Below are 20,838 nucleotides of genomic sequence, written 5' to 3'. Positions count from 1 at the left end.
ACATACAATCCTTCCTCTCAGCCTCCGGGGTACCGAGATTCTGGGAGTGCCCCCTGCACCTGGCTCTCAGTTCTCATGTGGAATGATGGTTTGCTCACAGTGTGTCTTCAGTTTCTGTTCAATAACAGAACCAGGAGACCGATCACTGGTTGAGCCAGAGGCACACGGCAGTGCCTTGTCTTGCCTGTAGATTCTCCTCTGTGTGAGGGCTCTTGTGCCCGCTGTCCTGTGAAGAGCCGAGGAGAGCGACAGAAGGTCGGAGACAAGGAAGAGCTAGGCGCCTGTGCACCTGCACGACCCGGAGGCTACAGCTCAGCACTGGCTTCTCGTGGGCAGGTCACGCGGCGAGTGGCATTGTGGCCCAGCAATCCATGTGTCCTGGGAGAGGCTTCGTAGCGCAGAGAGCCCTGCTGGCCCAGAAGGTGGCCCCAGAAGAATCCCCACCTTCCCCTCCGCGCCTCCACTGGAGCTCTGGCTCTCCCGGTCCTGGCTGGGAACTAGAGATAGTATATAAAACATAAGACATGAGCAAAGAGCCATGATGGGAGCCCAGGCCTGTAACCTCAGCACTTGGAAGGCTGAGCCAGGAGGATCGCAGGTTTGAGGATGGCCTCAGCAGTAGTGAGGCTCGTCAACCCAGGGAGACCTATTTCAAAATAAAAATAAAATATGGTTGAAGGTATATAGCTCAGAGGCAGAATGCCCCAGGTTCAATCCCTAGTACCAAAAAATTTAAAAAATAAAAAAATAGGCGGAGGCACGAGGGTCTCACGTACCACGTGCTCTGGCTAAGAGACGAACATGGCAGCCGGCCTTTGGCATATAGAAGGACTAAATGCTCTACTCTCCTTAGGGGGCAGAAATAGAACAGATGATTCAATACTCCTGAACAGATAAAAATAATAATTATCAGAGGGCATACAGTGATGAGAGAGAATTAAAGATTATGGTAGCTTAGCACAGAATTAGGGTTAATTAACCGAATGCTGGCAACATGGGCGTTTCATTTCATAAATACAAACAAAAGATGCGGCCGACTGTCGCGCGTGCCGACGGCCGTGTGGATGCTGCGGGGCCGGCCTGTGTCTTCCCTGGGGCCTAGGGTAGGATAGACACCCTTTTTTTTCGCTCATATCTCAGAGGGCAAACAGACCTTTGCCTTTCCCCTCCGACGTGCGGCTCTCCCTGCCTCTGTTCCCGCAGCTGTGCTCTGGCCCTGCAGTGGAGGACTTGGCCACGGTTCACATTCCGTTCTTTGGTTTTATTTCTTTTTTGATGGTACTGGGGGTGGAACCCAGGGGCTTTCTACCTCCGGGCTACACTCCCAGACCTTTTTTATATTTTATTAGAAACAGGGTCTCACTAAGTTGTTGAGAGCCTCACTAAGTAGCTGAGGCTGGCTTCGAACCCGCGCGATCCTCCTGTCTCAGCCTCCCGAGCGCGGGGATTACAAGGTGCGCCACCACGCCCGGCTGGTTCTTTATTTCTAAAGTCAGGCTTTCTGTTTCCTGAGGTTGCATAACAATGTACCATATATATTTTAAAATTTTTATGTTTAAATTTATTGGTGCTGGGGATTGAACCCAGGGGCATTCTACTTCTGAGCTACATCTCCAACCCTTTTTTGTTTTAGTTTGAAACAGGTCTCGCCAAGTTGCAGAGGGCCTCACTTAAGTTCCCGTGGCCGGCCTTGAATCTGTGGTCCTTCTGTCTCAGCCTCCCAAGTACTAGGATTACAAATGTGCACCACCAGACCCTGTTTAACAAAGTATTACAAACTAGTCGTGCAAACAGAAACGGACTCTTTCACACTTCCAGCGCCAGAAGTCCAAAACCAATGTGTGGTGTGCCGATTCCTTCTTAGGGGCTCACAGGAAAGATCTGTCCAAGACTCCTCCCCAGTGCTCAGTCCTTGCACAGGAGCTGTGCCAGACCACCGGTGTCCCTGGCCACACGGCCGCCCTCGTCCTGTGCGTCTGTGTCTCTCCTCTTTGCTTATGAGGACACCGGCCGCACAGGGTTAGGATCCTGACGCAGACCCTCATCTGAGGCCTTTTCCCACTGAGGCTCCTGCACAGGGGTGCAGTTAGGACTTGGGGACGCAGTCCGGCCTGCTCCGGGCTTCGGTGCTGACCAACCTCAGCGCTTCGCTCTGCAGGGGCCGGGTGGGCCGTCTCCCCGTCTTGCCTGCTGTGCTGTTTCCAGAGGCCGGTGGAGAGAATCCCCGTGCCATGCTGCTCCAGCTCTTCCGTGGCCTCTTGGTGTCTAGTGCTGCTGCATGTGGGGGTGAGGCCACCTCTGTGTCCCCCACCTTCCACCTGGCCTGGAGCACAGAGCGAGCGCACCCTCTCCCTCCAGACCAGGAAATGAGCCCTAAGGTTGACCCTTCCGGCGCGCCCTCCGCCGTTCCTGGCCCCTCGGGGCACACGGCAGATGTCCTCTACTTGTGTCTGGTGTTTGAATCAGTCTCGGGTGCAGGAGACTGTTCTCGGCCAAGCTCGCTCAGATCCTCCTGCAGGAGTCGTCGCAAGCTTAGAATTAGATGCGGGGCCCAAATCTCAACACAGCGCTCCCAACCTGGGACTTTGCAATTCTGTCACACTCCAAACAAGCTGTCAAAACTGTCTGGCATGACTTATCCTTCATAAATCCCCGGTCCTGTTAATTGCTCCTTACTCCACTGAATAAGAATTGTTTGAATCCACAAATCGGGTGAAGAATGGAGGATAATGGGCCCGCATTTAGAGGATTGCTACCGTTTCTCCCCCAGGACAAAAGGAGGCACGAGGCGCCGTGGGCTCCTGGCTCGCATAGAGGGAGGCTGGCGTGGAGGCTCTGCTCTAACTCAGGCTCCTGGCAAGCTCTTCTCTCCCCAGAACCTTCGGCGGGAAGGCGGTGCCTTGGAGAAAGCTCTCTGGGCGGGAGGGGGGCACTGAGCCCCTGGTGCTGCTCATTCTAGAACCCTGAGTTTGGGGGTGCCTGCCTGGGGCTGGCTGGCACAGCCTCTAGCGGGAGCAGCCAGGGCAGGTGCAGGGAGTCTCCCAGGACCCCAGAGGTACCCGCTGCCCTCCTTCAAGGCAAGAAAGGTGCTCGAGCCCCACTCAGGCCCCTGACTCTCCGAGAGGGGCATTGGCGGCAGACCTGGTGGGTCTTCTCCTCTCAGCCTATGACCTAGTTTGTGACCTTGGGCAAGAAACCTGCACTGACAACCCTTGGTTACTTGCTCCCCTGTGAAGCAGGAGGAATGAGCGGGACGAGCCCCAGGGGGCCACCTGTTGCTGCCATCAGACCCCACCACGGATGTAAGACGGAGCCCAGGGATCTCAGGGAGGGAGGGGCGGGCACCGGAGTGAGTGTTTCCTGGGTGTCCGTCACAGGGCTGCCTGGGCTGTCGGCCACACCCTACCCTCCCTGGCCTGGGCTTCTTGGCCCACGATGGGAGTGGCAATACCACCTCCCTGATGTAGAGAGATCTGGCCGCCACATGCACACAGCTCCGGTCCAGGGGCCTGGCCAGGAAGGTTTCAGGTTGTGCCAATGGGTAGAGTATGGTGCCAGGTAGGGATCACTCGGAGGGTGCTCAGGACACACAGAGCTCTAACTCACACGTGCATCTGCGTGCGTGTGTGCACGTGTGTCGGGAACGACAGGTGTGCCCTTCAGGAGGGACAGGAAGGATGGGACCAGGGTAGGAAGACCAGTCCCGGGAGCAGCTGCAGGCAGGGTGCCAGAGTGTGGGCTGAGTTCCTTGTGGTGTGGTGTGTGGTGGAGTAGGGCAGGCGCCAGAGACTGAGGAGGAAGCGTGGCGCGGGCCCCGGGACGCTGCCCTCCGTGCCTTCTGGCCGCGGACATTTCCAAGTGCAGGACACTTTATTTCTGAATGTTGAAATGTGAATATCAAGTCATTTCCAATAGCCATGAAATAGTATTTATTTGCCCTTTTCCTCACCCTCCCTTTTCCCCAAGGACTGGGATTGCACTCAGGAGCACTGAGCCCTGAGCTGCCTCCCTGGTCCTTCTTGTTTTATTTTGAGATAGGGTCCTAAGTTGCCCAGAGCGGCTTCAAACTTGAGATCCTCCTGCCTCAGCCTCCATAGGGCTGAGAAACATCGCACTGGAAGGCAGTGGCCCCGAGGCCACGGTGCTCCGGACCCAGGGCTATCCGGGGGACAGGGACCCCTTGGTTGTACAGCCTCACCCGATATGGACCTGGCTTGGGGTAGGTGCTCAGGAGACAGGGGCCAAGGGGAGGAAATTGCACACCAGTTAGACCACGACTTGTAGGGGTGCGCCCGGCTCCAGGCCAGAGGTTTTCATCATTCTTTGGTTCCCTGCACAGGAAGAAACCTGGTCTTGCTATTGGAAGACACCACTTGCTTTTGTCTACTCCCTCTCCCCGTCCCTCGTCCCTCGCAGGGAGCCCCTGAGAGTTTATCAAATGCACTCGACCTCTGCGACCACCGCGACCTCGCCAGAAAGCCCGTTCTACCTGCAGCCAAGACTCACGCACCGGGAGGGGCTGGACCAAGGCCTATTCTGGGAGTAGCCCTTTGCTAAGGTCAGGCATTAACTGGCAGAAAAGAAACATCCTAATGTACAATGTCAAGAAGAAAGACTTCCATTGCCCTCTCTCAGATTATTCATTCTCAAAGTGAAAATTAATTTATCTTCAGTAGAGCAAAATAACCTCACATCTATCAGCTTTAAAAAAGGAGCTGCCCCTGTCCCGGGCTCCTCTCCAGAGAGAAAAACCGTTAGGGAGAGGTGGGTGCCTCCCGCCGTGTTCACCTTCTAGCTGTCTCTGCTTAGCTGAGTTCCATTTCATGTCTAAATACGAGCAACTGGAGCTGCCGGCCATGAAAGATCACCCCGGGGCCCACGGTCAGCAAGATGTCCTGAGAACAGAGCCCGGCAGGAAAACTCCGCAGATCCAAAACTGCTCCGAGCAGAGGTGTTGGCAATTTTTAAGCGTTGTCATTATTCTAAGTGTCCCAAGGAACCACGAGCAGAGCTGTGCATTCTAACGGAGCACCCCGCCACCGTCACCTTTGGGCGCAGAGGCTGCAGGGCCAGAGGGAACATCTGTGATTCAGCGTAATCCTGTGGGCGAATGACAAACCCGGAGTCAAAGAGAAACAGAACACTTTACTGTTCAAAAAGGATGGGACTTTTTAAAAAACAGTCACTTTCTTTGCCACAGAGAGAGGCTGGGTTTGGCTCCAGTCAGCTTCCCACACTGTCCACTCATTCATTCTTACCAGGCAAGAGGAGATGGCGCGGAGCTGGGCTCCAGCAGTCATTAGGGAAGCAAAGAAGCTCGGGACCCTCCCTCGGCTCCTAAGGGGTGGCGGCCTCTTCTACGCTTTGGGAACTCGCGAGGCTGCCCCTTGCCACCTGGATCTGGGACGTGGGAAGCCACCCATTCAGAAGTGGGTGCTTCTGCTGGGCGTGGTGCTGGGTGTGATTATATTTGGAATCCTTGCACTTGGGAGGCTGAGGCAGGAGGATCATAGATTCCCGTCCAGCCTCACTACTTAGTGAGGCCCTCTGCAACTTAGTGAGACTGTGTTTCAAAATAAAGAATAAAATAGGTCTGGGGATGTAGCTGGGAGGTAGAATGCCCCTGAGTTCCATCCTCAGTACTACGAAAAGTTGTGGGTGCTTGTGAGACGAAGACTCCCCTGCATCGAGGAGAAGCAACTTGAATGTGAAGTAGTAAAACCACGCCTGCGCCGGGCGTGGGGCACGCGATGACCCCAGCCTTTGGGAGGCTGAGACAGGAGGGTCACGCTTCGCAGACAGCCTCGGCTACTACTGAGTGAGGCCCTCGGCAACTCAGTGAGACCCTGTTTCAAAATAAAGAATGAGAAATAGGACTTGGGGTGTAGCTCAGAGGTAGAATGCCCCTGGGTTCCATCCCTAGTACCGCAAAAAAGAAAAGAAAAGAAAAAAACACGCCCGGACACAGACCTGCTGAGGAGACCTGAGGTCCGTGAGAACACTTTCCCCATTTCTGTCTCTCCTGGCCCACAGCAGGACCACCAGGACACATGGGCATCTCAGCCTTGCAAGTCTCAGCACAGTCCTGCAAAAGAGGACCCGGACACAGCCGTGCACCCGAGAGTGCTCCAGAGCCAGGAGAGTGGAAGTGTGGACACAGGACATCTGACCATGTGGGAAAACGTGTGAGCTCATAATTACATCAGAGGTCTCCAGGGGGTGCGGAACTGCTGGACACCCCCGCACCGCTGCTGCTGCTTCTCCTCCTCCTCCTCCTCCTCCTCTTCCTCCTCCTCCTCCTCCTCTTCCTCCTCCTCATCCTCCCAGTGGGGTCCACAGCTCACACTTGAGTAACTAGGGCCTGGACTCCCATCCTGAGAATGCAGGATGGGTGCTGAGCCAGCTGCAAGCATGGCATGGCACACGCGCCCCGCACGCCAGCAGGAGCGCCAAGCCCTGGGCCTCTGGACCCCGAGGACCAGCTCCTCTGCTCAGGCATCCGCGGGCAGTGCACACTCTGTCTGTGCTCCCCAAATTAGTGTCACTAAGGTGTGTAAAATCTAAAACCCTATGGCCTTTTGGAGAGAAAATAACAGAAACACTGCTTCTATCCGTGCCCTCAAACCCTTTATTCCCCATCCATAACTTGACTCACTTTCTTATCGTCCAAGTTTACGGAAGAGGATGCTGGGAGAAGGCCAGATAAGTGAAACCAGACCAGAATGTGGGTGTTTGGGCTGACCCTGAGCCTGCTGCCCCTCTGCACCAGGCTGCCCTGAGGACTGTGGACAGTCAAGTCGCTCCACAGATGCGCAGGTGCAGACGGGCCCTTGGGGGTGCTCTGCATTTGGGATGGCCTCTCCAGCCGCCTTCCTGTGTGTTTGGGCTCCAGGGCAGCCTGATCATCTATTTCTGGACATTCTATTGGCCTGGACCACTGGCAGCTCAGTGGAGCTGAGAGACTTGGTAGTTTGTGACTATGCCCAAGCTGCGGTCACCCCAGTAAAGTCCTGGAGCCTGCCCCGTCTTAACTACCTCTCAACGACCCTGTCCAGACTCAGAGCCTCCCAGGGCCTAAGGGTGAGCAGGACTTCAGCCATGTGTTGGAGGAGCACAGTTCATCCAGCAACAATGTCACCCTTTCTGTTGAGCAAATAGATTCCTCAAGGATTCACAGATTGCATTTCACACTAGAGGTGGGTGGCCGCCACCTCTGTGGACTGAGGAAGCTGCATCCCGGCCCTGCAGCAACACAGTCTGTGTCCCCAGAACCCACAGTGGCTGGAGCCAAGGGCCTGCTGAGCGCTCAGGTGCCAGGAAGGCAGGGCACCCAGAGGGGCTCAGGAGCCTGGAGGGTGAAGAACCCATCGGTCATCTTCCTGGGATGAGGATTTCCTAGAGATGGACACAGGAAAGGAACCATGCTGGCCACCAGGGGATTCCAGCCAGTCCTGGCAGTGGCCAAAGTCCTAGTCGCTCAGCCAGGTCACAGAGCATTCTAGAGGCAGCGCTGAGCCCTCTGGGTCAGGGCCAGCTGTGCTGGGCCCCCATCTGGCTCTACCTGTGACACTGTCTCCTCCCCAAGTCCTGGTCTCCCCATCTGAAAAGGGAGGGGCTTACTGTGGTTCTAATACCCAGCACCCACATCTGTACTGCCGTGGGGGTGGGGATGAGGAGGGAGACAGCCATATCCTGTGACCGCCATTGCAGGAGGAAGCCCAACTGGCTGGAATGTGAGGCCAGCTGTCCAGGAGGCCTTTACCACCCAGGTCCTCATCTGGAGAAATGCTGGTCTTGTCTCACTCAAAATAATTGTTAGGAACACAGTGGTACATTCCTGTAATCCCAGCACTTGGGACAGGAGAGTCCCAGGTTCATGGCCACCCTTGGCAATTTAGCGAGGCCAGCCTTAGAAACTTAGTGAGATTCTGTTTCAAAATAAAAAACAGGGAGGGGGTTTAATCTCAGACATAGATTGCTCCTGGGTTCAATCTCTAGTACCACCACAAAGATTTTTTAAAAATCTATTGTTTGGGGAGAGAACAAGGTAAGATTTACCCAGAATCATTTGGAAAAGTATTTCCCAAGCAACAAACTGGCTTTCCACATTCTAGCCTTCTTCTGCCACCTCGAGAGGTTCTGGAGCGCCTCTCCTCTTGGATGTGTCCCTGCGGAAGTGCATTCAATCTCCCAGCGCCCGGTGAGAGCCTTCCTCAGCCAGGGTCGGCCGACTGTTCCTTTAGCACCCTGGACATGGATAGAGCCTGCTTGTCCCAAGATCTAGCAAGTGAGGGGAAAACGACTGGACAGAGAGTGTGCTGCGTTCTAACCTGTGCGCGTCAGAGGGCCACGCTCCACAGGCACATACGGGTTGATCCATACACGTGTAGAATATACACATGAACACAGTGCATACTGCTTCCCATGTGCAGATGTGTACGCACACACGCATGTCCGCGTACACACATGGACCTGGAATATTTGTGAAAGGAGGCAGTCAGGACTTGGGGTCTGGGGTAGGTATAAGCCTTAATTTTTTCCCTCTACCTTCTTGTCCCTTTTGGAGTCTTTAAACTAAATTAAAAGAACGTGCTACTGTTTTCATTAGGAATTGTTGTTAGACCCGGCTGTGGTAGTGCATGCTTGGGAGGCTGAGGCAGGAAGCTCACGGGTCCAGGGTCCACCTTAGCAACTTGCCAAGAGCCTGTTTCAAAATGACGAATAAAGCTGGGCGTGGTGGCGCACACTTGTAACTGCAGTACTTGGGAGGCTGAGACAGGAGGACCGCAGGTTCGCAGACAGCCTCAGCAAATACGGAGACTCATTAACCTAGCCAGAGCCTGTTTCAGAATAAAAACAAAAGAGGGCCGAGCTGTAGCTCAGAGGAAGAACGCCCCTGGGCTCAATCCCCAATACAAAAAAAGAGTGTTGGAGAAGGAGCTGTCTTTCTAGCCACTGGGCACCAGGAGCTGTGGACTGTCCCTTCAGAGGAGACTGCCTCCCTGCCAGAGAAGCCTCACGCCAGTGTAGACGGACCTTTCCCTCGGTTCCCACTGGCCTCAGTTCTTAGCACAGATCTGCGGAGGGGCAGGGCCTCAAAGCAAACGTAGCTCACCCTCACTTCCCCTCCGTCCCCATCCTCCCAACCTCCCTCCCCAGCCTCCCTGCCTCCCTCCCCAGCCTCCCTGCCTTGTGAGGGGCAGTGGGTTTAATTCAGGAATTTCAATGAGCTGAGGCCTACGGCCCTCGGGCCTCGGGTAGGTGACTGGTGTCCTTCCCGCAGGGTGGACGCCTCACATGATGGCGTCCACACATGATGGTGTCCTGGGAAGGGCCCGGGAGTTGGGGTCTGAGACCAGGGCCGGGGCACGCTGGCCAGGGGAGCGAGCAGCCCCTCTGCCCGCAGCTGGCCCTGGCTCACCCAGAAGCACCCTCATCTCCTGGGCTCCTTGTCAGCCACGAGGCAGCTGGCGCCTCTGCCTGGCCCATGCGCGTTCATGTGTGCATGGGTGTGTGTGGTTCAGGAGCGTGCACACTGATTTCACCTCGAAGATGAAACACGGGAGCGTTTCGTCCTTGTCCAGTCCAAGGTCCCTTTCCTTCTTAGACCACTGGTGTTTCCCAGGGAAACCCTGACGGCCCCCACTGTTTGTCCGTAGTCAGGAGACGAAGTTGGGAAATGCCGGACAGGCTCCCAACTGGGACTTTGCTGCTTCCGCACTGGAGGGTGTTCTGCAGAGGCGGCTCTCGGCCCACGGCCACACGGCTGCCGTGACCGGTCAACCAGGCAAAGTTATGTTGGGCAGCAAACTGTAAGACCAGGAAGAAGAAACGATTAAATCTTTAGGGCAACGGAGAGGCTTCCCAGACCTCCACTGACATAGGCTCTGACTCAAGAATTTTATTTCAGTTTTTATTCACAATTACGGAAAAGTCCTCTTTAAGAGGTCTGAATTAGACACAAGTGTATTCGTCTGACACATAGCTGGAGTTCAGTACCTATTTGTTGAATTCATATTATATTGGATTGATTTTGCCACACTGTCGCCGTCCCATTTTAGCTATTGTACTTTTTTTTTTTTTTCCTGTTAGCTGTTTTTCTGAAATGTGCAAAACACTGTGAGCTGTGCTGGCTGGAGGGCAAAGACGGCCGCACAGTGTGAGCCGGGCCCAGGGCCCAGCGTGGATGATCTTTGACAGAGGCCGTAAGATGGTAGCATTTTTCATGTGGATAGTTAAGTTTCTTTTCACTGTCTTGAAATTGAATAGGCTCCTTTGAAGACTAGCAGAATAATATTTTTAAACGAGAAGCCCAATCGCTGTACATTTAATAACAAAAGGAAGGTGTGTGTATGTTTTTAACTCTAGGAAAAACCAAAGAATGTTAGAGCCCCCCATTTGGTGATCATTTAGTGCTGGTCTGCAATACAATTTTTTTCTCTCATTCTGGCACCAAGTTGAAAACTGCTTCCAGAATTTAAAAAAAAAAAAAAAAGTGGTTGAATTCTGGGAAAAATTCTCCTCCAAATCACATTGTTTTTATTACTATTTTTAACAACCCGAACATATACGTTACTGATATGTGTCCATGAGTCATAAGGACAAGAAAGAGAGGCAGAATATTTCATTTTAAATAAGAATGACTTGTTTCTAAGAGACAAAAATCGATGCTATTTTCCAAAACGTACCGTTATTTGTGGTAAATGTCTGAATTTCTGCATGCCCCCTACCGAGGCCTGTGGACCCGCACATTCCCTGTCTACACAGAGAGTTCCTGGTGACTCAGTCATATGCCCTGGCTTGCTCTCCAGAGAAAGGCGCCCCAAACCGCTTCTGTTGATGATGTCCAGATACAGCTCACTGTTTTCTGATATACAGAGAACTGGATACGTACCAGCCTTTATTATCCCACCAAAAGAGCTCCTTTAGATGTCTGATTATATTGTCTAATAAAACGGAGCAGCCAATGCTATTTGCATATTATATGAAGAAGTGTCATACAACAAACCCATAGCAGTCAATTAACATAAAGGCTAATTCTGTATCTCATCGGCTTACAAGAGTTTCTCAATTCACACTTCTGCGGTAGCCTAAAGCAAGGAGCTTTGAATTTTCACTTCTAAATATTGACTTTTAACTAATATCAGCAGCGATTCCATTTTTTTATGGATGAAAAGTTAGTGATTAAACTCGATGCAATATTTTCTGTAATGCAATTAAAATTTTTACATTAACTAACCCTCTCAAAAGAAAATCTTTGCAGCAACGTGAAATTAATTATCAGTCACTAAACGGGTTAAGCGTTGGTTTCATATCCGAAGGCAATTCAGAAAGAACGATCGAGAAGACTGAAGTTTATTGGCGACCGGCAGACTGTAATGGCAGAGACAGACACCACGGCGACAGTTTCCACGTCCAATTGTGCACTGCGACATAATTGTATTCCTGCCTGGTGGTGATAGCTATCAAGCAAGAAATTCACTACAAGATTAACAGAGACACAGTAATGAAAAAACACAGCAGCACCCTGTAATTGACCGTTATTAAAGTGTATAATCGTGGTCTGTAATGAACTCCTGGCTGCAGCCTGCTCGAGAACCACAGCCAGAACTTTTCGCTACTTCGCCTCTCGGTAGAGTCGGGATGTGGGCTCCCCACCACCCGCACCACCCCCAGCCCATGCTCACTTAACAAATGCCGGTCAGGAGCCCAAAGGAGGGTGATCAGACACAGCGTGTATGTGGGCGAGTTACAGCTGCAGGTGGATTTCAGAACGGAGACAAGTTAGGCTGTACTTTGATCCGGTGTTCCGAGGCAGCCTGGAAGCGTTCCGGGATCACTTCTACATTTCCAACTGGTACCAGACGAATCCCTGCTCAAAAGCAATGGCAGATAAGAAAACTGTGCCGGGGAATGGACTCTCTAGGACGGTGGCCGCTGCGGCCTCTCCATTCATATTTTAATGAGGTTCGTATCTCTGAGGCCGACCTCGGAGGGCGGAGGCAAGGTTCCCTAAGATTACAATAGGAGTTGCTTTATTGACAAGGACCATTCAAAATCTTCAGAGTGGAGAGAGAAAGACTTAGTTTTATTCCTCTTGTCCCAAAACGTACTGCAGTCTTAGAATCGAAACAATTTGAGGGACGAGAGGCTCATTCTATGGACGATCTTTAAATTTACTGAAGGGAGTTCAGCTAAGTAGAATCGCTTTAGAGTCTATTCATCTATGTTTTAATAAATATATACAAAGCTACCATGACAAACATCTTCTTAAATATCTTATGGAAAAATAGGATGCTTTGGTATCTTGAGATCAAAATACTTTGAATATTCGGTAAAACAACTACTGGTCTTAACGTGGTGTGTCTCTTGTTTTACTGGACAGGGTCACAGCGTCTTCTGAGAGCCTGCCAGCAGCCATTTTCCACTTTGAAAGCATCTTTGCTCCACAGGGCCAGCTAATTACATCAAAAGGCCAGTCAGCCAGCCTTCCTGAGCATAGAAATTTAGAGAAATTCACGACCCCTCGCTATAACATATCTGTGCCAAAATAGGCAAGATACTCCTAGATTCAAACATGCACCATAACACTTTAAAAATAAAACCCCCCTGGAAGAGGGGAAAGTTTTAATAAGGGAGACTGGTTTTCAAAAAGTGCAACCCAGGAGGTAAATAAAATGGCTCCTAAAACACAAGTGAGTGGAAGGCTTTCCACAAATCAGCATCGTGATTTTGCCCCCAAATGTACAGGCTTTGCAATTTTCGCACTGCCAACAGTAGGTCGATTTTTAAAAACAGTCCCTAGAGGGCCACTGCTGGAGGTGCACGCCTGCTAACTGGAGGGCTGAGCTGCTCACAGACCCCCTCCCCGACCCGGCCGGCCCGTCCCATCGCGTCCCCCTCCCCCAAGCTTCTTGGAGTCTGTTTGCTTTCCCGATGGGAAAGAGGGGGAGGAGGACAGGACGAGAGAGAATGCATTTCTTGATTACAGCTAGGTGTTTTTTTAATGAAAGAGCCCACTGTTTACTTCCATGCAGATGCTGTTTCGTGGACATCTAGAAACTACTATGAAAATATATGTGTCAGACTAGGGAAGTAAACTCTAAAACACACGCCTCGAAGGGGGGAACACTGCCGCGGCGATTCTGCGAATGATCCGACTTGGCTCGCCCATTTAGGTCCACCTGGGCACTTGATGACTCCCGCGGGCGCTGCCCGGCGCCCGGGCTTTGAGCTGGGGGCGGCTCGGCTCGGGCCCAGGCCGCCTGCGCCGGGGCCACCTGCGGGCCCCGGCTGCGGGTCCTCTCGGAAGCCGTGTCCAGCAGCCGGGCCTGCCCGCCAGCCCGGGCAGATGGCGCGGGCTTGGGCTTTGTGCGCCGGCCACGTCCCGCGCACCGCGTGTGAACGCGGACAAAGGGCCCGGGCGGGTCAGCACGCAGAAACCCGTTCATTGCGATGCAGCCCTTTCAGCCGCTTGTCATGCAAACTGGGGCTTTGATCAGCGGAGGGTGGCGGAGGGGCGCCCTTGGCGGCCCCACGCCCTTCCGGGGAGCGGCGGCACCTTGACCCGTCTGGACGCCCGAGGCTGGCGTCTGGTCCCGGTTGCCAAGGGCGCGGCGCTCGCCGGGCGGAGGTGGTGGCCGCAGCGAGGCCGAGGCCGGGGTGGGCGAGGGGCCGGCTCCGCACCCCAGGCCGCGGGCTCGGCCCCTATCCAGGCTTCCCGCTCCCTGCGGGTTCCAGGACTTTTAAAAACGAGTATATGCGTCGTGTGCACTTTGAATGGAAGGTGTTTCTTTTTTCCCGTCCACTTTTAAATGCACCTTTTCTTCCTAGGATGTAAGCTTGCCTAGAATTATTTAACTAATGCAACGGTGACCGCTGCATCTGGAGGTGAACCTTCGCCGGCCCGGCGAGTGTTCCCACGGCCACCGACCGCGTCACCGCATGAAGGCCAGTGGCCTCTGTCCTGTGTTTTTTTCCCAGATCCCCCTGGCCCAGTCCGAGGCGTTCCTGATCGACCTTCTGGATAAAGTGTGTGAGCGAATGAACGATTACCAGCTTGAAGAAGACCCGGTGACGAAGCAGAAAACTTTCAAGAGATACGCTCCAAGAAAAGGAGATAAAATATACAAAGAATATAAAAAGTTCTCCTTTTATTCCGATGCCTACAAGCCTTTGAAATTCGCGGTAAGCCCTCCTCCGAGAGGAGCCCCAGGCCCGGGAGCCCGCTGGGCGTCTGCTTTCTCCTTCGTCCTCTGGTTGTTTGGGCACACTCAGCAGCTGGCGCCCAGCTCGCTGCCTGCCGCTTCTGAGCTCCGGAGCTCGCCTTTGGAGACGCCAGGACTCAGGGTGACTGGAAGGTCAGCGGAGGACCGAGGCGGGCCTTTAGGGAAGGCGCGCCCTCAGATCCCGGGGACCTGAAGACAGTTGCACGCTGTTGCTCAGAGCATTCTGCCCCTCAGCCGTCTGTTGCCAAGGGAGGTCGCCTGGATTTGCACATGCGGAACCAGGGGTGTGGGTTCTAGGTCAAAATCCAAGTGAAAATGGGTGCTGTTTTCAAATACGTTATAGACAATCGCCAGAGGGATGAGATCCTCCCTCCCCCAGCCCCAAGGCTTCACAGAAGGAAGATAGTTTCCCCCAGTTAATTCAAAGTATTCTAGCAGAAACTAAGTTAAACAAAACCTTAAGTGTGATGGTTGTCAGAAGCCAAATTTCCTTCCAATATAATGTTTATTTTGCATGAATACTGGCCTCTGGCTCTCCAAAATGTGCCTGGCAAAAGATCCCGCAGCGTATTTCACACAACGTGACGGGCAGGCCTGTTTAAAAAACGTCGTGAGTTCATGCATTGGTCCAAATGTCAGGCATTCTCTCGAACTCTGAAATGAGGGCTGTAGCTGACATTTGGAGATTTCATTTTTATTCAAAGTGAGGGCAGTAATTCAGGGTTCAAAGTATCATGGAGTAGGAATCCAGTACTAGTAGGCTTGCAGTGCATAGGTTTTAAATAAACATTGTGGTGGAATTTAAATATCTTTAAATGTCATTTAAAATTTTTACAGTCTTGCCTACTGAACTCGGAAAATAATTTACGAGACTCCAGTGAATGCCCTTCAGGGACTTTGCAGTTTCTGAAGGTGTCACCTGGTCTTTCTTTAATGGCCAAACATACCCCAGTCGAAACTTAAGATTTTTCGATGCAGGGACAAGTTCGAGCTCTCTCTTCTCTGAAATGTCAGGCTTTTTGTTTTGTTTTTCTGAATCCAAATGGAGATTTGGGTAGCTCTCCAGATGCTACGAAAAGAAACTTCCCCCAGGAAAGCTCAAGCCTCTTGTCACAGTGAAGCGGAAAACGTGTGTGTTTTCACTGCTCGGAAGGCTTAACTTTTCTTTCACTTTGAAAACCACAGAATGGATTATTATGTGAAGTCAGAAGGAAAGCGGTTTCAACGTTTTAAGGGATCGCATCCTCTAAAATATTTTAAAAAAATAGAGAACAGAGTCTCAGCGCCTGGCCTAGGAGACCCACTTCTTCCTGTGACTTGCATCCCTGTCCAGGAAGAAGCTGGTTCCCTGCCCCCCCCCAAGTCTTTCAACACGACTAATCATTTCGTTAAGTCCCGGGAAAATGATGCAATTAACATTCTGGGAAGAGGGTTAATCCATTGCAGTGATGTATAAAACCAAAGGGCTGAGGGAAATGGACCACCTTGGCTGCGTGATTTCCCACGTTCAGCTAATAATACATCTCTAAGTCCTCCCTGAGCAGGCGCCCTGCCCCGGGAGCGTGTCTCTCTACCTATATGTTGTTATTATGTTTCCACAGTGCGAAACTATAATAGAGGAGTATGAAGATGAAATATTCTCACTCATCGCCCAGGAGGCACACTATCTAGCTGACAAGCTGTGCAGTGGAAAATCAGGTACTGTGTCTGATGTAACATGTGCACAGCCTCGCTCCCGCGCTCAGCTTGTGCGCAGACCGAGCCTGGCTGCCTCCCGTGCGTGCCCACCTGTGCGAGCCAGCCCAGACTCTGACACAGCCAGCTTTCTGGGGCCTCTGCTGAATCAGACAGGACGCCCTGCTAGACAAAGCAGATCCGCAGAAAGCCCAGGGCTCCAGGCTGCCTCTTGCATATCATTTTAAATGAATTCCAGCCTAGTTGGTGTCCAGGGATGACCTGGAACCCACCTTGTCAGGTGTTCCGATTGGGAGGACTCCAGAGCGCTTGCTTTAGAAAACAACAAAACTTGTAAAGATTGCTTCTCCCACCCTGGCCAGGAAAGGGCACTCTCTGTGACTTATGTATTTGTGACACCAGCAGAAGGTAGAAATTTTATTTTGTAAGGAAAACTTTAAAGAATTTTGTTTGTTAGGCAGGAGAGATTGCTGGCTATTCTTTTTTGGGCTCTTTCCCCAGATTCTGTGCATCTTCCAAGTGTTTTCCTGGATTCAAGGTTGGAAGAGAATACTAGACTCACACTCTTAGACGAGCGCACGCGAGTGGGTTTCAAAACTAGAAGGAGCGTAGACCACAGTCACTGTGCACCAGGGTGGAGTCTCCACCACTGACTGAGCCAGTCGGGCCGACCCTTCCCTCGGGAGCAGCCCCTTGCTACGTGCTGAGTAGAAGCAAGGACGTAGTACAAACTGTGCAGCCTTTTTGGATATCTTTGGAATCGAGGGAACTTAGCAGGTGTTTACGAGAAGGCACAATACGCATGCACGTCCGCCGAGGTCAAAGTTAGGGCCAAAGCCCTTAAAATGATGGCTACGCACGTTAGTAGACCAGCAGGGATGTTAGCAAAAGTTCCCGGGCAAGAGGGCCACAAGCGTCCCCCTGCATACAGTGAAGCTTTTCCTACTGAGGAGATAGCTGGGCTATTTGCTACTTAAAATCCACCTTCGGCGGGAGTTTGCAGAAGTGTGCGCTGAAATTTCACAATGAGGATTGTTCAGTAGTTCGAGATTTTTTCCCCCCTCGGATGTTGGATCCTTAATATAGAATTTGCGAACGTCACCTACATCCACAGGCGTACGTCCCAAAGAAAGCAGTTTGGAGGTTTTTCAAACAATTCGGCGATCTAGGTGTGCGTGGAGATCCCAGCATGAATGTGATGAGCGGTACTTGAAGAATTTCTCTATTTGTTTTCTCATAACGAAGGTAATACTTTGCCACATGAACAGCACTCAGGTATTCTGGAAAGACAGGGGCGTGTGCCGCCCTCTGTCCTGCAGCTGTGGCCCAAATCAAGGTTCTGGGGAAAGACTCTGTTCCCAGGGTTAGCACTTGACTCGGTTTCAATAGTATTAAATTCTCTTCACTTCTCCTTCATAGTTATAATTGGAAATGGAAAATTGTCATCCTTGAGAAGGCACAAGCGTACAAACTAAACCTAAGATATGTGCAGTGTTGCTAGGATGAGATAAAACACTAGATAATTCCTCTCTAGCCCTTGGTTTTTGAAGAACGGCTCGGGACCCCAAGTGGGTGGGTTGAGGGCAAGGTACAGGGTCCTGCTGCACAGAGATGAGGAGCTGTTCTTCCAGGCTGCGTTCTTCCTGAGCCGGCCCTATGGGCCTCGTGTAGCACGTGGAAGTTAAAAACTGAGAAGAAATTTATCTTGAGGAGAGGCTAGAAACAGCCTACTGTTGGCATAATTTAACCTCACCATAGCAAGGTGGAGAGATGTTTTATTTTTTGGACTTAAAAATTATTGCCAAAAAAGCTAAAGCAATAATATCCCAGTGATTAAAAAAAAAATGAATGACCACCACCCAACAAAGAAATGTCATGTGTTCACTTATTGGGATGTTTTCTGCAGCTGTGCAAAGAGTGAGACTTCCCCATCACAGAAAAAGTTCAGGTGCATTGAACTGTAACTGAAATATAAGTACGGAATGTCTCCCACCAGGGCAGCACAGCCCTGCTCACTTGAGGAAGGACCTTATCCTGGTCCGTTATAGGACCGCTTTGCCACGCTGTGATCAACACAGCTGAAATGAAGTTTTAAAGCTTTGTGTGTGTGTGTGTGTGTGTGTGTGTGTGTGTGTGTGTGTGTGTGTGTTGGAGCTTATGAAACTGTACATCAGCAACTCTTGACTACAAACAAGACCCTCGACTAAGGGCCAATAAAATCTTCACCTATTGCCTTTAGGGAGATAAGTAATTATGTAGAAAATAGCTACTTCCAGAACTAGCGCTCTGGTGGCAAGTCCGCTTCCTGTATTTCACATGCATTCTGCATGTGTGGCTTTTGCTTTGTTCTGCTTCCTGTAGATCTTGCCACTTTACCTGTAATAGTCCTGTGAGCAGATGGGGACAGTCCCAGACTCTCTTCATGTCAAGAGAACATGCCCCCCACAAACACATGGGGAATCGTGGAGGAAACATCTTGTGTGGAATGTGAGATGACCGTGTTTAAATTAAATGACCCAATGATGAGATTTTTGCAAATACCCCGTGTCATCTGTGAGCAGCGGCAGTCGCGGTGAAGGCCATGGGGTCGCGTGGACCCGTGGCTCCCACGACAGCTTTATTCCCTGAGTGCAATCAAAGTTCTCGAGCGCTCTGTTCTGGGTGGAGACAGGGTAAGAGGGGTTCTTCCTCACGTCATCGCTCTCTTTGAGTTTTTTCCCAGCCAAAAAATGCAAGTAAGTTCATTCGCTTGTCCTGGCGGGCTGTTCTGTGGCGTGCGGCCCGGCTTCTCCAGATGGCCGGTCTGAGGTCTGAATCTTGGTGGGACCTAGGGCCTGACTAGGGGACAGCTGCACTTCTTTAAGGCAGGACACCCGACCCCGATCATAAGTAACTGGCCGCTCTTCCATGTGTGGAGGTGTTTGTTAGACAGCATGGACGGCCTAACTAGAAACACATAGATTCTGTACTGCTCCCTCCACCGAGGCCAAGTCCTAACACTTAAAACCCTCACAGCTGCAGAATTTGCCCCCTGCCCACTCTGAATGCAGTAAGATACCGAGTATCTGGAACTGTTTGGCCTACGTTGAACCTGAAAGTATTTCGCCTTTGTCTAGACTTCTCAACTCAAACGCTGAGGCCTTAAATTCCACTCTTCAAAATAATTTCAAAGGCTAGCATATTTCAGATCAACTCCGCAGCTAAAATATCCAATAGCCTCAACAGAGTTGAGCTTGGTTGCTTTCTGTTGGAAAAGGAACGCCAATCAGAACACCTAGTGACTCTTAGATTAAGTGCCAGGTGCACTGTGCGCCTCTCAAACTGTGAGCCTTCTCTGAGCCGATCTTTAAACACCCCGCACCCACGGGTGGGGTGGCACAAGGCTTGGCCTTGCTTTCGAATACTCCAGCCAAAATAGGCTGGACGAGGAGTGGAGAAGCAAGCCGTGGCCCACGGATCATTGTGGAGGCTGAGCTCAGGGTCCCGGGGAGTCCACTAGCCCTTCTTTCTACTTTTGTAAATATTTGAAAATTCCTATCATAAAAGTTTGTAAGAAGAGACTCCCACTAGCCTGTGATTTTGGGGACTGTAAATGACTGAATGGCCTGGTGTTTCACCTGATAGTGATGTTGTCTAATTTTCTTTCCAGATCTGTGCGGAGTTTCTGCTAATCACACTGAGCTCTAAAAAGGTGATGTGCAACCAGTAGAGAGGTGCAAAGCCAACCCCAAAGGTCAATGTCTGCAGTGATGTCTGCATTCCTTTCTTGATTAAAAAAAACAACTGTGTCTCCTTTGGACTGGATGCGTCTCGTGCACTGTTCTGAATATCTGTTGCTTGGCGTCCTGACCAACCCTGGCTCTTCATGTGGGTAAAGCTAAAGGAGTTTATACAACTCTAATTTCCTTTGCAGATTTGGGTGAAGCAGGCTCCACAATAAAGCATTCCAATCTGGTTGTAGGGGAAAAAAGGAAAAGCCATTTTATAAGCTAAAAGGGGATTTAATAAGGCACACTGTGTGCTTTATAGCAGACGTGTATGTGCATGTACAGGTGTAGCATGCTCTTTGGGAAGGACTTGATTTGATTTCTCAAATACCCGATTGGCCACATAGAGAAATCTACTGCAACTAATTTCAAATTTGATCTTCTAAAAGGTTTGGTAGGATGTTGGTGAAAGGAACGGACCCACTTTTATCCAAGAAGCTGACGTTTAAAAACTTCATCTCTAAAACTGAGTGGAATCCAAAAATATAATATGATATATAAATGTTATATACAGATATTTATAATATTGGTCTTTGTTAAACAAGCCTTCTGAATTCAAACAGTTTGGAGAATGGACTTGCGATTGTGAGCGCAGTGTGTTAAGAGAGGACAGCAGTGACCGGAGTATTTGGCTGCGGACTCTCCCAGCTTATTTGCCCAAGGACTTCCAGCTGACATTCGGAGTGCGGATTCTGCTACTGGCTAACCTATCATCTTCCAGCAGGGAGAGGGTGGAGGAGGTGAGGCTTGGGAGGAAATGGCCTTTTGATTGCACTTGCACTACAGGACATAGTACTCTTGTGTGCTTTGCTGTCTCTGTTAAATCTGCACTCATCAGACTCCGGCTTTATTTCGCTTGCTAGGTAGAGCCTCTACCTGTTTAAATAGAGAAATTCTCATTGTTTCAGTGAGAACTGGGTGCGCAGCATGATGTAAACTCTGTACCAAGATCTAAAACTGTTACTGGTGTGTGATCGCCTAAAGGAACACCGTGTGCGCCCTTCAGCTGGCTCTTCAGCAGGAAACGATTCTCAAATTTAGGGACATTTACCAAAACTAGAGGAAGAGAATTCCATTTTCTTTCCCCTCCTGAGGTTATTACAAGTCAGATTCTTAAGTGCATGTGACTTATTGGAGAAGCTAGGGAG

General features: G+C 51.0%; 1 protein-coding gene across 1 annotated transcript in view; it reads left to right on the top strand.

The window, feature by feature from the left end:
• CNPY1 (canopy FGF signaling regulator 1) overlaps positions 1–19,610 on the top strand; it is a gene marked incomplete at both ends in the record, with an annotated part of 52,622 nt that extends 33,012 nt beyond the window's left edge. Inside the window, 3 exons of the mRNA XM_080701511.1 lie at positions 13,984–14,187; positions 15,830–15,926; positions 19,573–19,610. Of these exons, the coding sequence (XP_080557637.1) occupies positions 13,984–14,187; positions 15,830–15,926; positions 19,573–19,610 (339 nt within the window). The remainder of the gene's footprint in view (positions 1–13,983; positions 14,188–15,829; positions 15,927–19,572) is intronic.
• Positions 19,611–20,838: the final 1,228 nt, after the last annotated feature.

Source organism: Muscardinus avellanarius, assembly GCF_963383645.1.
Source record: "Muscardinus avellanarius genome assembly, chromosome: 9".
Taxonomy (NCBI): Eukaryota; Metazoa; Chordata; class Mammalia; order Rodentia; family Gliridae; genus Muscardinus; species Muscardinus avellanarius.
This window is presented reverse-complemented; position numbering and strand designations above follow the sequence as displayed.